The 21,270-nt window shown below is 39.3% G+C and overlaps 1 protein-coding gene across 1 annotated transcript in view; it reads left to right on the top strand.

Annotated features, from left to right (window-relative positions):
- Positions 1-21,270, top strand: part of LOC108778313 (uncharacterized) — a 37,055-nt gene that overhangs the window by 12,399 nt on the left and 3,386 nt on the right. The window contains exons 7-20 of the mRNA XM_018545450.1: positions 365-531; positions 649-739; positions 2,062-2,328; positions 3,727-4,064; positions 4,217-4,754; positions 5,039-5,439; positions 5,567-5,696; positions 5,850-6,308; positions 6,392-6,562; positions 7,323-7,457; positions 8,291-8,396; positions 12,231-12,412; positions 16,476-16,648; positions 18,366-18,573. Of these exons, the coding sequence (XP_018400952.1) occupies positions 365-531; positions 649-739; positions 2,062-2,328; positions 3,727-4,064; positions 4,217-4,754; positions 5,039-5,439; positions 5,567-5,696; positions 5,850-6,308; positions 6,392-6,562; positions 7,323-7,457; positions 8,291-8,396; positions 12,231-12,412; positions 16,476-16,648; positions 18,366-18,573 (3,366 nt within the window). The remainder of the gene's footprint in view (positions 1-364; positions 532-648; positions 740-2,061; positions 2,329-3,726; positions 4,065-4,216; positions 4,755-5,038; positions 5,440-5,566; positions 5,697-5,849; positions 6,309-6,391; positions 6,563-7,322; positions 7,458-8,290; positions 8,397-12,230; positions 12,413-16,475; positions 16,649-18,365; positions 18,574-21,270) is intronic.

The raw sequence follows: 21,270 nt of genomic DNA, 5'->3' as shown, positions 1-21,270 counted from the left end.
ACTTCGCGGAAGTAATAAAGAATTTTAAACGTTTCTTTTGTACGTGCGCGTTTAACCTTTATCGTTCTGGTTGGCGTACGCGCGATGTCGGTTCATGTTTTTGCGCGGTACACGTTCCTAAGCCGCGCTTACTTTCCGCTGGCCCTCGCCGCATATTATTAATCATCATCGGTGTCGTTGGATATAACTACTCGTTTCGCGCATCTAGACGCTTTATGTTTTCTAATAGCTGCCTTGGATGTATAATTTAGACGAGATGTTATGATTTATCAAAATCTATAGGCATCAGTTTCCCTATGTTAATTTTTCTTTGTTTTTTCAATCCAAAGATTATAATGGATGCATGATAAATTTCTGTACGTAGGTACTCCAACGAGATATAGAGGCGCACGGGCGTATCGTCAGTTCGATTGTCAAATTGGGAGACAAAGTTTTCACGCAGCAGCAGCAGCAGCAGCAGCAGCAGCAGCAGCAGCAGCAGCAGCAGCAGCAGCAGCAGCAGCAGCAGCAGCAGCAGCAGCAGCAGCAGCAGCAGCAGCAGCAGCAGCAGCAGCAGCAGCAGCAGCAGCAGCAGCAGCAACAACAACAGGAACAGGAACAGCAGCGAGAGAAGAAGCAACAGTTCTTACAGCCTTTGCGTATAGTAAGATCATTGGAGCGACGTTGGCATCTTCTGTTTCTACGTGCCTTGGAGTGGCAGTGTCACATTGAGACCCTCGTATCTCATATAAGAAATAAGGTAACGGTTCTATTATTCGTCTCTTACCTTTCACGGAGAAATATCTTTATATCTTACCCGAGATGAAAAGAGTCGATGTGATTAAACGGCACACTTTATATGTGTGAACGGAGGTATTAAATTTTCCCAGAGATAATTGACTTTTTATACTTTGTGGTTTTTTAATTGAGAGTCGCAAGGTGCAATATTACAATTAAGAAAAGCGCGTAAAGATGATTAAAATGTGTATAAACAGAATATATATAAAATATGGAACGCTGTGCTCATTTTGCCGCTTCGTTAAATTAAACCACGCCGGTATTTCATTCCTCCCGCTGTACTCTGATCGTAATAATTAAATCGAAACTTGTGGGAAAACGCGTCGGACAATATCGATCGACGGAGGATGAGCGAATGGACGATGTCAGGAAATAAAGGGTGGAGCTGAGCAATAATCTGTTAGTGGTTGCAATTGACGGAGATGCTTCACAATTGACGACCATTAAGAATAGTATATTGAGTGGTCACGGGCATTATGTTTTATTTGTGCTCGTATAGAAAGAAAGATCTAAGCAAAACGATATTTTAAATCTTTTATACCACAAACGTAGGCACTCCTCTTTAATGAAATGAGATAGCTTTCCTTCCATCAGATTTAATGACTTACGCATCAACAAACCACAAGTATAGAAAGACTATTAAAATAAAAATATCAAATCAAGATCAAATTAGTTTGATAAACGAATTTATAAGTTTATGAAACAGGCATGAGATAAATAGAAAACTTATCCGATGTAAAAAAGAATGTTTGTGTATCGTAAAACAAATTTCTTTTTACATAATATTGAGCAAACAACATCAACTATTAAAGTTATTGATAGATAAAATATTAATTGGCGGACGTTATATATACGTTTTCTTGTAAGCTTTATACCTGCTTATCCCTATACCCTTATCCCTACCCTTGCCCTTTACCTGTTTAAACTTGTGAAATGTTGTCGAGCGGTTTTCTTTTATACGACCTGCCCCTCAGGTATCCCGTCGAAGGTAGGAGATCCGGTCTTTGGACAGAGTAACTCAGTAACGTGTCAAGCGTTCGGTTAACCATAACTCTTTCTTTCTCTCTCTCATCAATTCTAACTGCGTTGTATGACACACAGTCGTGCTGATAGTAAGCGATAACTTTAGTAAAACAAGATAAGTGTCGGTCTTCGTTCGCAGAAGCGTACATTTCGGATAACAAGGTGCAGAGATATCGCGAACATTAATACAAAGTTCGGTAGACGGAGTTACATCGCCACCGTGATTATCGAGTATAAGAAAAATTCGATTTCATATTTCAGAACGCCGTGCCTTACGGCTGCAGTAGCGACAGCGACGAGGAACCAGTCACGAAACAGCCCCGTCTCAGTCGCGGACGATCGCGTGGCTCTGAAGCGGAATCACCAGGACAGTCCGCTCGCTCGGCGCGTACCGAACGCGCGAAGCGCGCTGTTGGACGCCCAAGATCCGAGTACTGCGATCATCCGGTCTCAAATGAGAGAATCGACCAGTCCGACAGCGACGCCGTTTCCGAGAATCAATCCATCAGCGAAGGATCGTATTTCGAGGTACGTGGATTCATCGAGTACAAAGCGACCGGTGAGCGACCGTGAGTTCGATTACGTGATTTCGATCGAAGCCCATTATTTGCGAATTGGAACGATCCCTGTTTGTACCGTCCCTCGTGACCGCATAGCGAACAGCGAAGAGTCGTGTCGTTATGGAAATGTTAAGAATCGTGCCGGGAATGAATCACGCGATTGACAGAAGTTATATTTGTCTCCCACAGTGAAACGTAGAGTAATCTGCGGAAGATAAGAGCGATTCAATCACGCAACGATATCAACGTAAAAAAAATTCAAATATAAATTTATATCATACGAACGAGTGTCTTCTTTGCAATGTTGTTTACAAAATATCACGTACAAAATATACGCTCTTTTATATTTTTATCTTGTATCTTCAGTAATTTTTAACATAATTGCAAAAAAACAGGAAGTGGTTTACGTAGTTTTCCAAGAATCGACAGCCGCTATTGTTCTCCATTCTGCTGTCGCGAAACGCGACTATTACAAGTCATTGACCTGGTTTTCGAGCGCTGCGCGATTCATGCGTAGAAATATTAACTATATACTCTCCGAGGCGAGTACCGTAGGCATTCTTTCGATGCGAACGATAATGGGCGGATCTTACTGTAATTAATTATTGTCGTTGTATATTACTACGACAGACGGGAATTTTCATTAACGCTTAATGGACTTCGATAAGCACGTCCGAGCGTACTTTGCTCGGACGTGCTCACAAATTGTGCTTCCTTTTTATGGAATCTCGCAACTGCAGGAGTTAAACTACATCTTTAGCTTTAATACGAGATAAGAGAGCGTTGTTACTATACCACTTTACGCCGCGTAGATTAGAGAAGAGCCGCGTATCCGAATGTGTTAAGTGGACTAAGCTTAGAAGGCCGCGAAGAAGAACGGCTTCTGTAAAACGAATCGGGCACGCACGTACAGTGAGAACTCTGTACGCCAGACGCCAGGCGATGATCCTGACAAAAAGTAGCGGTCGAATTTCTAGCAAAAACCGTAACATCCGTGTCAGGCAGAGATCTTGTGAACGATCTTTCGAAGTAACTAGTGAAATCATAGATACACACATCCACGCAAGTTATTCTCCCGCTTCGAAATACCGAGATATCGCGTAGAGAATTTAAAAACTTGCCTTTGAGCAATACAGAGAAAATTCTCCTTGCTGATCATTTCAGTGTTTATTTTGTTTGCGAGTAAAACGCGATACGGAATTAAAAAAAAAAAATACAGATAAAACAAAAAATTAATCGTCTAGAAACCTTGTCCGATAACTAATTAACCGTCTATCGTATCTTCTCAAGCAAGAATTTACTGATAATGATGCGTGCACGATGTTCGTTATCAATAATTAGTACACGCACTTTCTACGGTATGCAGGATGAATTGTCTCAACTGTATGTGATGGACGCAAGGTCCGACCAAACGGAAAAACGAGAAGCCACTATTTCCATTACATCTATCGCGGGGGATCGAGGGGAAGAAGGTGACGTTGAGGAAAGCGGAGCGAGCGACAACGAGCAACACAACATGCCGCCCACACCGGACACCGTACCGATAACCACGACGACGGCGGCGATGCAGGAAACATGCGACGAAATCGACGCGGCAAGCACCGTGCAAATCGAAAGTACAGAAAAAACGAATAACGGTCTACGGACGAACGAACTTGTGAAACGTTGTTGTGGAGCAACGGACGAGGCTGCTTCATTCAACACGTAAGTTGCATTTCCTTTCTTTCCTACTATCTCATCTTACTATTTCGTAACGGTAAAACGGTCGTTCGAGAACCGATCGTCCATTACCCGGTTATCTCTTCCGGCTGTCACCGAAATGACAACCGATACCAGATTAGTTTGTTCATGTTTAGATCTGACAGAAAGTCAAAGAACTGCGCTACCTTCTACTTCAAGCACCTGGATACTGATTCTGAGGCAGATTGTGGTCAACTAGTCCAGGAATCATCCAACACGGTGGATGATTCTTCCGAGGAGGAGTGGACTTACACTCCTGCCCGTCGAAACGGCTCGCTTGTCGTTTCGGAGCAACGAAGAACGAATGTTGTGGTTCGTCTGGATTTTGGCGAGACTCCAAAAATCGATCTCTCGGAAAAAATGCATTTTGTGCAGAGAAAGAGTTCAGGTAACGAAAAAGAAGCGGAACATGACGGTCACAGAGTTCAGCAAAAAGAGAGCGATGATGAAAAGAAGACTGATAAATCAAGTATTGAAAGATTGATCAAAGAAGTCGAAAACTTAATCGGTGAAGAAAGACATACGGTCTCGCGTACTTTTCCGCAGTTAGAATTTGAGGAGAAAAACATAACGAACAATCATCGAGCTAAGTATGCGCGCGTGAAGGAATGGTTGAAGTTGAACGCGTCGAGAAGTTACGAGGGCAAATCACAGGTAAATTAGATCGATAGATTTCCAGAAAACCGGAACGAATAAAGTAAATCGAATATCCTTGAATCAAAAGCAAATATTGATTAATATTGAAGTACACTGAAAAAAGTATCTCTCTTTGAAATTAAGATTTTTTCTTCAGTACATTAAATATCAAAATTGACATAAAAAATAAAATTACATACTATTTATCTATGTGAAGATTATTGCGGATATTGCAAACAGATATAACACAACGTAGAAAACGTGACATAATTACGTTTAACAACACTTATTGTATATTACAGCCATTAGATAGCTGCGACGCCAGCGGTGAATACACAACGGAGGAATCCGATGCAGAAAGGCAATCGATATCATCGGATGATTTACAGAGCAGCGTCGCGACCTATCGCCGATTCGAAGGTGCTCTCGCTACATCGCAATCCCCATCGCAAGAGATACTCGATTACGTCCAGAAAACGCCTGTCAACGAGATATCTCCTGACGAGAATACGCCGAAGGTCATAATGAGATCGAAACAAAAAGCGAAAGGATCTAGGCCATGGAGTGTTTCTTGTATCTCTCAAATTGGAGATAATCATACCTTAGCTCAGAAAGACAATCCTATTTTACCGTTCTTATCTGAGACTGCTCTTCACCAGTTGGTTGCGACTCTACCTACTAAATCCGTATCCTTCGATGCTGCGTAAGTATATTGTTTTAATAATTTTTGTATATATATTTTAATTAAGTTTCGTCCTGTGTTGGTTATTAATCCACGTTAATCGGTATAGTTCAATGGAATTTATTATCAAGTATCGTTTATATTGCAGAGGATCACGGAAATCATTTAATAATTCTGCATCCACTTTATTAGAAGAGTCTTTTATGTGTTCTGACGATCGCGTAGCTAGAAATATATCATTCCGCAGAAAGAAAAATAGATTACGTAAGAAGACTTTGGTAAGGAAGGTTTCAATATAAAAAAAAAATGAACATTAACATGTCTGCCGAATTAATTTGTTTTCGTCAAATGTATTTTTGTTATACTTCGAGTTATTTTGTAGATTAAATTTAAATCGAGGATATTAAAAATTTTGATTCGCATTTATTTAGGGCCGTAAAAGTGAATCTAGTTCGGAAAGTGCACATGCCAATCATCATTCGGCGGGGAGCGATGGTAGTTCGAATCAGCAACGTTCATCTCGCAAAATGAATCCAAATCGCACAACGCATTCAGTTTCGAAAGAAAATTGCCATAGTCGTTCCACAACACTCGTCAAATCCGGGTCTTTCTCAGGCTGTACCGTCCATCAACAATTACACGTAGAAAGGACGCTTGTCAGTAATCCTACTCCGCTCAGACTACTTTGTTGCAAGTCAGTTGCTTCCACATTGGAAACAGAAGGCGAAGATCGTGATTGTGCTCAAGGACACTTTGCTTACAATAATATATTGAGTACTGTGTTGAATAGCAAAGAACTAAGTAATCAGCAGTTGAATATAGACAGTGACGTGGAAATGCATAGTCTCGGTAACAATTCGTTACCCGAACAGGCCTGGGATAATTACCAGGTGATACACAATTGCATAATATTTACAATAAAAACCTATAAGAAGTATTCGTTTCTTTGTACTGATACATTTTTTATCTACAGGAGAAGTATATGAGCGAAGCTTACAGCGAGCCATTAGATGTGGAGACGGCTCGAGAATTGTTGGATTTTGGAGACGATTATCGAAACTTTCTCGATAGTCACTCAGAATGCGCATCCAGTATAAGTGCAATTCCTGCTCGTTTGCCATTGCCTAAAACTCGCACGTATCACGTAGGTCCCTTACTACTATGCTGTCTCGATCAAGTGTCCGTATTCTTCATATAAAAAAAAACTTTACAAAGAGAAAAGAGAGCACATATTTAATATATATAATTGAATTAATCATCTTAATAAATTAATAATTTTTATGTATTTTTATGAGTGCAATTGAATATTGTGCCATTTATATTATTAATATATACCCAATCATTACATTGATACAAATACACACTTCAATAAAATATTAAATTATAGCTATAATAAATAAATTTTTTGAGCAATTACAAGGTGTTTTATTTTTCGTAATATGATTATGCAATATTATTAATTGCATGTAAATTTTCTGATATTTTGTTACGACGTAAGTTGTAATTATCGAAACGTTAACTTGAGTTTGCTATAAAATAAATATAATATAATTTATAAATTATAATCTTTCTTTATTAAAATCTATTAATGATTGCGTAATTACACATCATTGATAAATCAAACCTTATTAATAAAAAATACAGTAGCGAAAGTAAAACTCTATTATCTGTAAATAATCAAATATTTGTCTTTGATAATACTACAAGAAAACAGAAATCGAGAAATATTTTATAACAAAAATGTAATGTGTGCTCTCTCTCTCTCTGATACTCTATATGACTCTAATATGTTCATGGACGATGCATCTGTATGTGTATTGTATTTATATAATGTTCTAATGAGTTCCAAGAAGACGCCGTACGTTATGTAATCAAATTGTTCATACGTTGTGATTATATTCTAGGAAATCGACGACAGTACGGAAGACAGCGATAATGACGAAGAAGATTTACGAAAAATCGTAGAAAATTCGCAAGCGCAACTTATACTTGCTGAAAATACTTTCGTAAGATCCAATGGCGCGGTTCCTTCAGAACTCGTACGTATATTCTTACTAATTCTTGCAACACAGTGTCCTGTATCTATAACATTTTGTAGATGCTTTTGGAGTACGGTTTTTACTTTATCTCTTATACGCTTTATTCGTTATTTCGCTTTATCTCGTAAGTAGGATTTCTATTAAGTTTGCACGTCGTATTCTTATATATTGTATAAACGCATGAAATACAATTTGTTTAATTTTATTTAAGTTTACGTTAATTACAATGTTGTCTCCTCTCCTATTATCAGTAGCACTTACAACATACTGTTCGGTGAAGCTACAAATTATATTTTATTTACATTTTAATATATAACTTCAATTATATTCTTAAAGACATAAAAAAATCTTGTGTTCCTATAACACAAATAAGATTTATTTGTACCGTTCTATTAATTTATGTTAAGGTTTACAGTATTGCGTATTATCTTTTTATTTTTCCTCTATTTAATGATTGTGGATTGTGATAACTATTTAATGATTTATTTAATGATTTCTATTTAATGATTGTGGATGATAATATTATTAAAAGCTTCAAGAGTATTATTTAAATTATTAATGTGCATGATTCTTTGTATTTCTTTAGTAATCTTTCTTCCATTATGAAAATGCTGCATAGCAAATATTATATCACGTGATATTCTCGAATAGATTGTAATAATCGGTTAATATATATCATAGGAAATGTTCGTCTATTTTTTGTTAATATTATGTTAAATAAGAGAATAGTGTAATAAAATGATTAATTAGATATATTATGTATTGTTGATCTAACGATCTGTGTCAATATAGACACATTAGTTAATAGAATCTATCCTTTCTATCTCTAATAGGCCGAAGTGGAGTCTGCATGTAAAGAAAACTTAGGATGTTTGCAGGCCGTACTGGAATCGCAAAACGGATACTTGCGAAATGAAAAATACTCAAAACAAATTCGTGGTGAGTACAATTTCAAACTATTCTTCGTAACCACTGCCAGTTTGTGTCTTACAATAAGCTTGCTTTTCGGCTTATTTCTTATGACGCGCGAAAAAAATATCTTCCAGAAATAACATTTTCATATTATTGCATGTTAGTATATGTACAATTTTTTGTAGAAAATAACTCGAGATATAAGCACATATTATTTCATCACATCTGCCATTATCTTATATTATCAGTAGAATCATCGCATTTTTATTTTGTTGAAATAAATAGATAATGTGATTGTTTATTTTCATCGCATAGAAATTTTATCATGAAAGTCTGTTTTTATTGTTAAGCGTACTAAGTTTCAATTTGTGTCAAAATTAGTTGTAACGTCATTGCGAAATCATTGCTCTAGTTTAAACCGGTTTAACATTTGTATTATCGTAACCTCCATCGAATAGTAGAACTTGGGAAAATTTAAACCCAATTTTAATTCAACTAATATTATTTATTTAACTAACAATACGTAGAAAATTATTTATTTATCTTGTATGTATGTATTTTATTATTTATGTTAAATAAAAATCTTTATGTTAATCTGCTTATTAACATGTATTACATCGCACATCTAATATTTTCTCTTTATTTTAACCTTTTTGCGATCTGCACACATTTTTCTCACTATTACTCGATAAGAAGTACGATATTTTTAGTTCATTACAAATCTTTGTACTTGATTTAAATATGTAGACGAATGTAGAAACACAAGGAAGTATTGCCGAAAGATAGAAAGTAGGGAATTATTCACAGACCAGAGACATATTTAATAAAAATTATGTGCTAATATTAGTTTTTTTCATATACATGCAACATTGCTCGTGAAAGTATAAGAAATGGAAAATATACATTGTAACTGAAATAATCAGCATAAATCGATCGTGTGTGCTTTCATAGTGTCTAAATCGACGTTAGTCACGAGTCGTGTCACAATTTGTTTTCTAGTCAACAAAGTTCAAATAGGCGCATCCGAGCGTAGGAGAAAGCTGAAAATGGGAACGGCTATGTTCCTAACGACGGCGCATTGTAAATAGTTTCACAGTATTGTTTATACAAGGCAACGGTGTCAGCAGTAACATGTCCAACGAGAGCTTCCGAGCTATTTTACGACTCACGTTGGTGTATATATATTAAGCGTGCCATATAAGCGTCAGATCGGATTAACGACAAGTTTACTCCAATCGTAAATCTAACGCGATCGTTAGATCGCCAATTGCGCGTGCACGTGGGCGCTGAGGTACGTGTAGGTGGATACGCATCCTGCGTTTGTAACGTGTACCTTGAGTCGCACCTTATATGAAACTTAACAACACTCCGTCGACCAGCCAGAGTCGTAGGATTAACCGGTGGTAGCGGTGGCGCGCAATCCGTAGTCACATCGGTATGTGCGAATCACAACTCGTTCACTCGTTCGCTCGCGCAATCGTATCTTCGCTACGTCGGGACATCACGTGGGCACAGTGCTCGCTCCCGTGAACGAGTGCCGTGCCTCGCAGTGTTTCGATGCGCCCGAACGTCACCAGACGCTCGCTCGTCGCATCTGCTTATTCGTGTCGCGTTCGTAGCTACTCGTCAGCTGTCTGTCATCTCGATTGATCAGAAGATACATCTTCCTGTCCACGGGTCCACCTGTCATTTCGAATTTGTTGCTCCGATGCTTGCGCGAAGGGAGGAGATCGCCCCGAACAATTCGCGTACGTATTACCTTCGTCGTCGTTTTGCTACTGCTAACATCGTTGCGCAGTTTGTGCAATTAGCTTTATCAACGACCGTGAGAAACGTTCTTTTCTATGCAATTGGCAAGTTTGAAGTTCTTCTCCAAATATAATTTATACTATTTGTGAAAAATGAATCAAATACGATCGTTGAATTTAAATTTTTTACCAATTTTTTTGGAACACAGCCACTATTTGTTCGCGTAAAAATAATAAATTACTTTAATTGCTTCCGTAGGAAAATTTTCAAGATTACAAAATTATATAGCTGTCGTATATTGTTGAAGAATTTGCAATAGAAATAAATTATTTTTTCAAAATTATATTACGACTAAAAACGACTCGCGTATCCAAAAATGACGTAAACGGTATATTGCCGACATGATTATGCGATGAGAACATCGATCAAAAGAGATCAAGTAAATGCTTGCGCAAGCAGATATTTGAATAGATCTCTCGTAAGAAGTTTGTATAATATAAACATATCTCTTAATGTCATCTCAGAAAATTTAAAAAAAAACGCCGCCGAATCTCAATTTTTGATTGTCTACTTTTCGAATTTATAAAACGCCGTATTGCGCAGAAAAGGCGGTTATAGCGACCCTTCATTCCGGATCCTCGCATTGTTGCGTGCGGTAATAATATACGTTGTCTACTGCAGTAACGCTGTTCCGTTATCCGCCGAATCCATCGATCATTCTTGCGATATCACCGTTTGAAACTATGCGACGCGACTGCACAAAGTGCCGCATGACACGACGATTATCGCGACCGTGTTCGTCGCTCCACTTCTTCGGGACGGGAGAAAAAATCGCGATTGGTTTCGCGAAAGTAAATTGCGCCGATATTCTTGAAACATCAACAGTAAGCACGAAATTCTACGAATAAAAATATTCTATCGAATCCTGCGCGAATCAATAGAAACCTATACGCGTTCGACCTGGCGTGAACCATTTGTTCCTTTTGTGTACCATCAATTTGTAAGCACATACCCCATGCGTGCTTCCGCGAAAAACGCGTCGTGCATTACGTCGTTTGAAAGCATCACCAACTGCATTCAATAGCGATTTACGCTCTAGCGATCATACGCGGCGAAGCGGGGCGTACGATCGCACGAAGCGTTTCCACGGCGCGTTTACATATGCACCACGTGTGAGCTGCGTTCGTATCGCGTTCATATCGCGTTCGTGCTTTGTTTTTTTTACATTCATACGTATGATCCGTCACTTCCTGTAGGTCAATGCAAAACATGATACTTTCTACATGTCGAATTCGTCTTGTTGCATTCCGTACACGCCTTTCTTCGAGGATGTAGCGATGATTTTTACGAACGTTGTAATGTCGCGTTAATTCGATCTTCGTCCGTGTCGTATCGTTTCTATCGTGCACTGACTGTGCGGTTTCGGTTTGGAAAAAGTGGCCGTCGTAAAAGAAAGTGGCGAGAAAGAGGTCACGCGGAAGCTGTACGGTACAGACACGAGTGTCTCGACCTTTAAGATTTTTTGTTCATGATCGTTTTACATAACCGGCTGATCAGGACCATAAATCGTTACAGATACCGTTATTACAGATATAACAGTACAATTCTTTAAAGGTCGGAAATGAAACGACATATAGGAATATAATTGCTTTCTTTCTTTCACGAGGCTTGCCAGAGAAAGAAAGAAAGGTAACAGTTGAATGCTCGCGCCGAGTATCAAGATGACATATGTTAAATTATATATTGCCATACGTAACAATGCAGGGAAGTCTACCGTATAATTGTGTCAAGTTAGTTATAACAGTATCTGTTATTTGACATATTAAGAACTCCATGTATAAAAAAACTATATATTATATGTGTGCACAATACTTATTATTATAGTCTTCAATCATTGTAAAGAAAGTAGAATTAATTAAAATTTTATTAATTATTGAAATACAATTTTAAAACGCGCAAATATTCGTAATATTTTTAACACTCAAGATTTCTGTTTGTCTATCTTATTAAATAAGTGCTCTAACAAAATTGATTGAATAATGTAAAGCATTATCGTTAATCTTGAAATACTGTGTTATTATAATGTCGCTCTATGTTGTATAATTCATTTAGGTACGATCGAGAGATGGGAAACTTTGTCATCGCGAGTCGAACAAGCGCAAATGGCCAGCAGTCTTCATCACAAATTAGCTGCCATGAAAACGGAATTTAAAACCATGTACGATCGATTTTTCGATTACGAAATCGGTCTGGAGCTGCCGAATGTGCTCGACGATCGCATTAACGAAATTAATGTAAGTTATATCGATAAGTTATTCGATATTATATATATTTTATTTCACACATACGCACACTAGCTGATTTGAAAGTTACTTGAAAAAATCTCTATACAAAATTCTCACGTTGGAGATTTATTTATTTATTTAAATTAAATAAATTGAAGATTTCAAGGACTCTTTTATATAATAATAATTAATACGTTAAACAGGGCGAATAAGAGTCAAGTTACAATTGAAAATCTAAATTTCATAATTTATTCTAATATTACATATTGCGAAGAATATCACGTAATTATTTAAATTTAAGTTCTTCAGTTAAATTCCTTTAGCGTTATATGTGAAATATGTATATATATTTATATTAATGATAATTTTCCATTAGATGCGATTTGAAATCATATTGTTCTTGGGACAATAATATAGATACCTTTTTATCAACAGCGAGTAAATTCTACGTATATATGCGTATGATAATTCAGGTACACTGCTGGTAAGCATACCGATAGAGATGTGTGCCCTCTCGTGCTAAACAAGAATTCTACTGTAACTCGATTGGTATCAGAGATTCGATTCTCTTCTCTCTTGATCTCGAGCGAAGAAATAAATTCACAATATCGATTATTGACGTGACTACTTCAACTTTTTGTTTACTAATCCTTTTATATAGTACATCAATTAATATTAAAATTTAAATATGTCGTAGTAAAAAAGTATCCTTATTAAATAAATAATTTTAAAACAAGATATTTGTTTCAATAACGAAGCGCTATTATGCAAAATTTTTAATAAATGTAATATTAATGAGAGAGTTGGCCTTGAATGATACATTAAAAAATTCCGATATTTGAAAGTTTAATTGAAAAGTGCTTACCGTTGGTGACTTGAAAAATTCGAAAGTAAGAAAAATTTGAATTTCGGACGTACGTTTCAAGACACATAGTTTCTGACGAATTTCTGCAAATTCTTTGAGAATCGAATCGCGATGGGAAAGCGCATTATTGGAAATGTTTTTGGTATGGCGGGTAAGACAGAAAAGTCAGAAACTAGGGGGTAGAAAGCTCGCCAAGCAGTCGCGATCGGAGATGGGGGGGGGGGGGAGCGGGCCGGGCGGGGGGAGGAACAAAATGAAAGCGGTCGAAGGAGGTGAACTAAGGGGATGAGGGAGGCGTCGGCGGAGACGGGGAAGTAGAGAAAGAGGGTAGGAGAGAGCAGTCAGGAACCAAGTAGAGGCAGAGGTAGTGGCGTAAAAGCGTAGTCGTGTCGCACGTACGCTCGTCTGACGGCGACGTGCTCGGCATCGCAACTCGCACGGAGAGCGAACGCTGGCGAACCTAGCTAACCCCGCGCTCGGTGGAGTTCCACCCCCCGAGAGTCATCCCCCTTCGATCCTCCCGGCACATTCAGCCCTATACCGCGGAAGCCCTCCGTGGAAGCTGCCGCCACCGCCGCCGCCGCACCCCCGCAACATCCTCCGCGCCCTCCCCAGCCTCATTGCGAAGACCAAACACATGCTCCCTATCTATCATCAAGATGTATTAGCGTCCAACATTTGCTGGGTGAACTCGTCGCTCTGCTGCATTATGCACGAGACGTGTAGCTCGCGCCAATCCACGCCGGTCCGAACGCGAGAACCGCGCTCTTGTTTTACCTCTTTTTTTTTCCCTTTTTTTTCCCCTCTTTTTTTTTCGTTTACTCTCTCGTGCTTTTACCGTCGTCAAAGTCCCTGATAGCGAGGGAGTTTGATGCGGTCGTAAGACTCGTGATGTTGTATGTCCAGTCACTACGTGGGTTACACGGCCTCTCAACGGGAATTTGTGCAGGACAAGTAGCCACAAAAAGAATCGGAATACACAAACGCCGGTGTAACGGTGTGCGTACGCGAGAGTGCATGAGAGAGGTGAACAACACCATCAACAAGCTGATTACGTATCGCGGATGATTGTCCGCCGCGCACGTGAAGAGTTCGCGATTGGCATGCAGGCCGCAGCTCCGAAAAGCGCAACGGCGCGAACAAACGCAGACTGACACGCGCGAAACAGAATTGAACATTCCGTTATGTATTATGCATTACTAAGCAGGGCACAATTGGGTCTACGCGTCCATCCTGCGGGGCACGTACATTCGCGATGGTGTGGGCCGAACATACGACGCGATTCGATGGAGCACGTCACCCCACTGGTTACATTATTGCGTAATATCGGACAAACGTATGTTTGCTTCGTCCGCATAATTAATTTTATAGCATTCAGTGTAAATAATTGATAAAATTAATCTTGGAAGAATATTGTGTATGTGTGTCTGTTTACTTTACATATGAATATCACGTGTATAACATACAATTATTCGCATAATAGCACTCCAGCGCGTCAATGCATATTCATTATACATAAAGGCAGATTTGCGGTAGTTGGTAAAAATTTATTTAAAAAGATTTTTTTAAATAAAATTTGCCTTCTCTTATCGCGACGTCTATCCTCGCAAGATTTGGTATTAAGTTCCATCGCGAAGAGGGAGTCGCGTCGACCGCGCGGAACACGATACGCAGAGAGAGATCTTGGCACAATTAGAATACCGGCAGTGTATCTCTGTTCCAGTTAGTATCACGGAATTACGAGACGTAAAAAGCTAATTCTCTACTTTTACGGGGTACGTGCAACGGTGGTAGTGACAGCGGCCTCATAGACATGCAGGTCCCGAACGCGCAGCGGCCGCTCTGTATACCGAATTCGAATCAATTGATTGGCTGTTGATTGGAAATTGAATTAGATCGGAATGTGCGTGTCTGCTGCGAGCCGCGAGGGTATAGTCGGTGGCAGGGGTTCAGAGCGGCGGCTGGTTATGCGTCGTTGATACTGATGGTGGTGGTAGTGGTGGTGATGGTGGTGGTGGTGGCGGCGGCGAGAAGCGTATAGCAGGGTGGTTACGAAAAGAGGGGTAGAAGCGGGGAACGGTCGCTTCTGCCTTCGCTATGCGCCTGGAATATCAATGACAGCCACTTTTCGCCGGACACCGGGGCAAATCCACGCCGCACACTTTGCAATACCGACCGCGTCGGGGACCGTTCTCCTTTTCATCGCGCGATTTGCCCCGGTTGACGGCACAAACAAAACCAGCTAACTGCCAGCGACTCGCGGCGAATGCCGTGCAGTTTTCAGAAAAAAATTTTTCTGAAACGGGGGAAAAAGAGAAAAGTAAGAGCGGACAACGATCGCGAGCGGAGTGCAATTCTCGAATGAGAGAAGAGAAATAACGCGGACGAGCATTTATCAGTAGCAGCAGCATAGCTAAGCGTAAGGGTTGTAGAAACACGATGCAGTAACCACGTCACGTTGTCACATCCCCGTCGTCCTACCGCGGGACGCTACCGACGAGGACCGCATAAATAAACCCGGGTTTACGACGGCGACACAGGGCGTAAGAGAACGAAAACGAGAGCCCGTTCCTCTTCTTCCCGTTCCATTTCTCTCGCTCATCGCGTGACGAGCAAGAGACCTCGAAGGGAAGCTCGTAAAACTCGCCCTTGCGGTCATCTCGCGCGTCTTATATCCTCTATCTCTCGTTTCTTCCGTTCTTTAAAAGTAATTTCCTTCTCCTCGAAAGAACTACCAATGTTCGCTATACCACCGTGCCTACGTCTTGGTCGATCTTACATCGATCTAGTACAAAACTGATATATTTTTATACCTTTTCTATGTCACATACTCCGAATAGAAATAGCGATTTATAATCAATCGTGAATGCACTTTTTAAAATCTCTTCCAAAAATATATTCTTCGTTGTAATACATATTCATCAGAATATCTATTTCACATTTTGACAATTAGTTCGATAGAATAGAAAAATGAAAGATATATCGACACGAAAAGAAAAAGTTTCACCCGACATTTCCGTGGATACGCGATAAAACTCACTTAGATCCCACGTGTATCCGTTCTTAGCCGGATTCTTAGTCTGTGACCACTTTATACATCACCTTCACCCTCGGGCGACCCCTGCGCGTTTGCCCCTGCACCGCGGGTAATTCGTTTGAGTTAGGCGAGCGAGCCAGCTACTAAAAATGTATATTTTATGTTTGCAGGCCGAACTGGCTGTTCTGAAGGACCGCAAGGCGGCAATGGCCACGCTGAACGCCTCCGCGCATCTACTGACGTCTCCGCGTACCGATCTCGGTGCCTCCGCGCCGTTAATTTGCACAGCCCTCAAGGATGGCGTGGCGGATCTTTACAGGATATGGGACGAGACGTTCCAAAAGTGAGTACAATTGCTTTTTTCAATTAATTCTAAAAAGTCAAGAGAATGTAGCTATCGCGAATATTCGAAATCATAAACATTTTTCATTACTCATTATTTCTTTATTTTTAGTTATTTGACGAATATAAATTAAGAACCAATGAATGCGTCTTCAATGAGTGCAAGTTTATCAATAACAGACAGATTTTGGGAAAATCGCGCAACAGTAACGAGCGAAAAAATGGTTTAGTAGCTTTCTTGATTAATTTGGAGAACGCCCTTACTCTGCGAAGTTTAACGGTACATCCCGTACAGAATAGTTGGTACTGGATCACATCGACTGGCCGTTTGCTGGCCGACGTGTGACGTTAGGCAAATATTTTGAGAGGTAATGAAGCCACTAAAGCAAACAGCGGAAACCGAGAGCGGCATAGGTACCGCCAGTAAGGGCTCTCCTCGTTGGGATTTTGACCCGTGTCGTGGGATTACTAGCTTTAACAGAGATCGCGTTTAATCACGGACCTTTTCCGAGTGACAGCTCTAACAGAAAAGCGACCGATCGAGATTTGGAAGGGACTTTGCGATGCAATATCCTCTTGCATTTTTCTATCACAATATTTACAGTTATTTTATCAATGTAATCAATGTAAGATATAAAGAAAATATGAATTTTATTTATTAATTTATATAAAATAAAATAAAATATATTTTTTATCTCTTAAATTAGTAGTCTCTCTACACACAATTAAAATTTATTCAATATCGAAATTAAATTACTTAAAAGAAACTTTTTATCATTTTTTGTTATTAAATAAATTCATAATTTCAAACAATTACGTGAACAATGATTTTGCCGTAATACTTTCCTTTAGACAAGCAACGAGGAATAGTTAGCGCGATCATTACAACCCTCTTTTAATTTCCATATGAGCATTCGATTTCCCCCTTTGATAGGGGTTTAAGCCATTCAAAAAGGGGTTTACCACTGACCCATTGGGATTTACAGAGGTCAATCCTATCCCTTCGTTTGGTAACGAAGAGACACTTCTATTCTTAATAGATGATTTCCACAAAGAACGATTATTGAACCTTATGAATTATTCGCACAATTAATTGGCAATTCGTAAAAAAAAATGTTACCAAATGTATCATTATTAACGTTGTAAAATATGCATGTCTTATAAATATATCAACCTCTCACCTTTCTGGTGGATACGCCAATGCGAAAAAGGGACACACGGATCAACTTACTTCGATTCATTCGTAGTTCGCTAGGGACGTTCACAGATTGACCTGGAATAAAGTGTTTTTATTTGCCGATAGTGCCGGAGGGAGGGCCTACTAATAATTCGACGTCTTAATGTTTGCGCAACGGCTTTACCCTCTTTTCGTTTTTTATTGTATTGACTCACATGATTTTTCTGCCCAAATTTCCTTCGCGTTCTTTATATTCACCCTTTCGAGAAGTAATGAATAATTTATAGGAAATAAATGAAAAGGGAAAAACCTCCAATTTACAGTATTGTGTACAATTAATACCATTAGCTCATGTATTATCATTATATTTAGTACATCTATATATATCATGATGAAGAGTTTTATTTGAAAATTATTATCATTGCGCAATTTGGAAAAAATTTTTATTACATAATATAAAGTGTAATAAAAATGTGTATATTATTAAAATATGCATGAGAGAGAGATTTACATTAACGCATATGTCTGCGTTTTTTTTCAGAGGCACTCAACAGCTGTGCGTTTTGCAAGCTATGCAGCAGTTCGGTATACGTTTGGCCGAACTACAATCCGCTCTGCAGAGGGATAAAAACACGTTGGAAGTTCTGGATATGGCCCTAGATATGCAAGCGGGTGTCACTTCAGAGGTCGCCTCTTCCGTTTGTCACGTCGCGCGGCTTTTGTCCGAGGAACAAGACATCAATTGTCAGGTATTGTTTCTTTTCCATTAAATTTAACATTTTTTTCCAATCGATTAGCGGCAATAACAGTAAAATATATAAAGTGATCCATGCTATTATAATTTATTATACATTTACCTTTTCTTTTCTTAAATCGGTTTCTTGAATTTACTGAACATCTTACGCGACATTTCTTAACTCACGATTATGATTAGCGAACTATGAAAATGTTCCTAAATCCTATATCAGATATCCCCATCGCATCCTTGATTTTCAATCGGTTAGATGGCTGTTAGCAATTATTCAACGCCAGTGGATGGGGTAACTGTTCCCAGAGGCATCGCTTGTGTGCATAAAACCATTCCCCCACATAGATTGGCAGAGTCGCGGATCTTGGGGATGTAACTTACCTAAAGGAAAGCGAGATTATAATACGGATTGTATTATCCTGTATTTCCGATATATGTCACGCTAAATCGACTTGCAAATCGCGTTCCTCAGATTGCGTGGTACAGATTTGACCAAAGATATCGTATCAACCTTTCTTTTTTATCATATCGATTAGCATAACAAGTAATTGTGGATCTTGAATATATACTATTTCTCTCTAACTATTTAGAGAAATAATGTAATTTCTTATAAAATTTATGTTGTCGTGTATGGGGTTGAAATTATCTACAGCGAGCTTAGTGTTGGAAGAAGTAAAAATAATTGAACGTTACGTAGACGAGAGTTGTATATAGGTACGTATGCCACATATGGCGCACGTCAGGAGATAAATCTTCGACTAGCCTGAACACGCGGAGGTTACTCGTAGAAGAGAAAAGGAGAGGGGGCACAGGTCGGAGGGTACGTTTGACAGATGATACTTGTCGATATCGCGTCTCCGTTAAACGCCATCACATCCCCCTATTTCCACCATATCCGTCTCTAATTTGCATATAAAGTAAATCTCTTGGCAAGCCCGTTCTACGTCGGGCTCTTTGCTTTATGGACGTAAGGAAAGTAGTTGAAGGTGCAGCGAGTGGCAGGTCCGCAACCGCGATTTTCGATCGGCTCGACTCGTTTAGTCTGTCGGGAAGACGTACTGCTCGCATCTTCGGAAATGCCTGTTCGCGTATAAGAAATCATCATTCGAACTTTTATAATATTATTTGCAAAATATTGTTAATATTATGGAAACTAAAATTATCACACGACGCTGATTAAAGCTATTTGATTACCTTTTATCAATTTTTCCACAGCGTATAAAAAATATAAATGATTGATAGAATTTAATATATAAGTATATATTTGTGTGTCGAAAGTATTTTTGAGCACTTATATCCGACTGCTCTCGATGCCGCGTGTAGGTGTTCCGTAACAATTTCCAATTGTCCCTGTGCTCATTTCGCCTGTCAAGAAGACGTACGACTCGCGACACAATACTCTCACTCCAATAATAGGAGCCTTTCCTTTCGTCTCGTTTCTACTTCTTTCCATGTGTATCGCGTCTATATTTTAACGTATTCAAACTCCCGTCAAGGCGGTATAATCCGAAAAGTTCTTAGTCTTGCCGATCTACAGCACTCGAGGGAATAATTTCATGCACTTGACATTACGATTCTCCTTTTCTCTCTCTTTCTCTCTCCCTTTCTCCTTTCATCTTCCCCTCGCGACAACCCTCTCAACCCTCTATGCCCTTCTTCTCCAGGCACCTCTATTTCGGAGAACCGGAAAAGAGGAAAGTCTACGATAAAGCTCTCGACATTACAGTTCCTTTTTTCTTGCAATTTCTTATTTCCTTGCGTTTTTATCTGCAAGACGGTAGTGGTGATAAATTACAAAATTTAAAAAAATTTGATATACATCAGGAGACACGGTAGTGTCTCGGCGCTAAGACAAATATAGTTAATTCAAGCAAACCGCAAGATTTTTCGTGACGTTACAAATCTTTTCGAAATCAACCGGCCACTACTAACGGACGCGTCCGTTGTTCGCAAAAAGAATCCATAAGTTTTGATAGATAGTAAATAAAATATTAACCGATGTATGTGCGAGACCGGCGCTGCGTAGCAAGCAGAAGAAGATAAGTTTCGACGCTGGGATACGGCGAGTCCGAGTTGCTATCGAGGGTGTTGGCCATCTCAGAGCCAGCGGCTCCCCAGGGAACTCCGATCGTTAATCGCCCGAACGATTCCCTTTCGCGTCACGTACGGGAATGGCCCGTGGAATCAGCGTAAAAATACAAATTTAATATCAACCATGGGTAAAAAGCAAGGCTTGTCTGGTCCATGACTTGTATAACTGGTGTCGCGAATATTATGTTTTGTTACGATGTCGAACCAGTTCATCAATCGTGCTTTCGATCCTGCTAATCACATATATATATATATATAATAAAATAAGCACATGCGAATAAGAGAGAGATTTTCCTTATGGATTGCTACTCGAATGAAAAGTACAGGAAACATTTAGCAAAAATATTTCGCTTCTTAGTTTTTGTCTCCTTTCGAGAAACAGGTCGAATTTTGCGTTACACAGATAAACGAGTAGACTCTTTTTATCTCGCCTTTCTTTCTCGCGAGTACGTCCGATACGAAATATTTTACGTCTTGTTGCGCTATACGCACACACACACACACACACACACACACACACACACACACACACACACATATATATACAATATACATGTATATATATGTTTCGCGAATGTAACCGGAAATAAGAAGTTCCTCGCAGTTT

Source organism: Cyphomyrmex costatus, unplaced genomic scaffold (genome assembly GCF_001594065.2).
Source record: "Cyphomyrmex costatus isolate MS0001 unplaced genomic scaffold, Ccosl1.0 scaffold5, whole genome shotgun sequence".
In the NCBI taxonomy this organism is placed as follows: Eukaryota; Metazoa; Arthropoda; class Insecta; order Hymenoptera; family Formicidae; genus Cyphomyrmex; species Cyphomyrmex costatus.
Note: the sequence above shows the minus strand (reverse complement) of the source record. Positions and strands in the feature narration are given on the sequence as shown.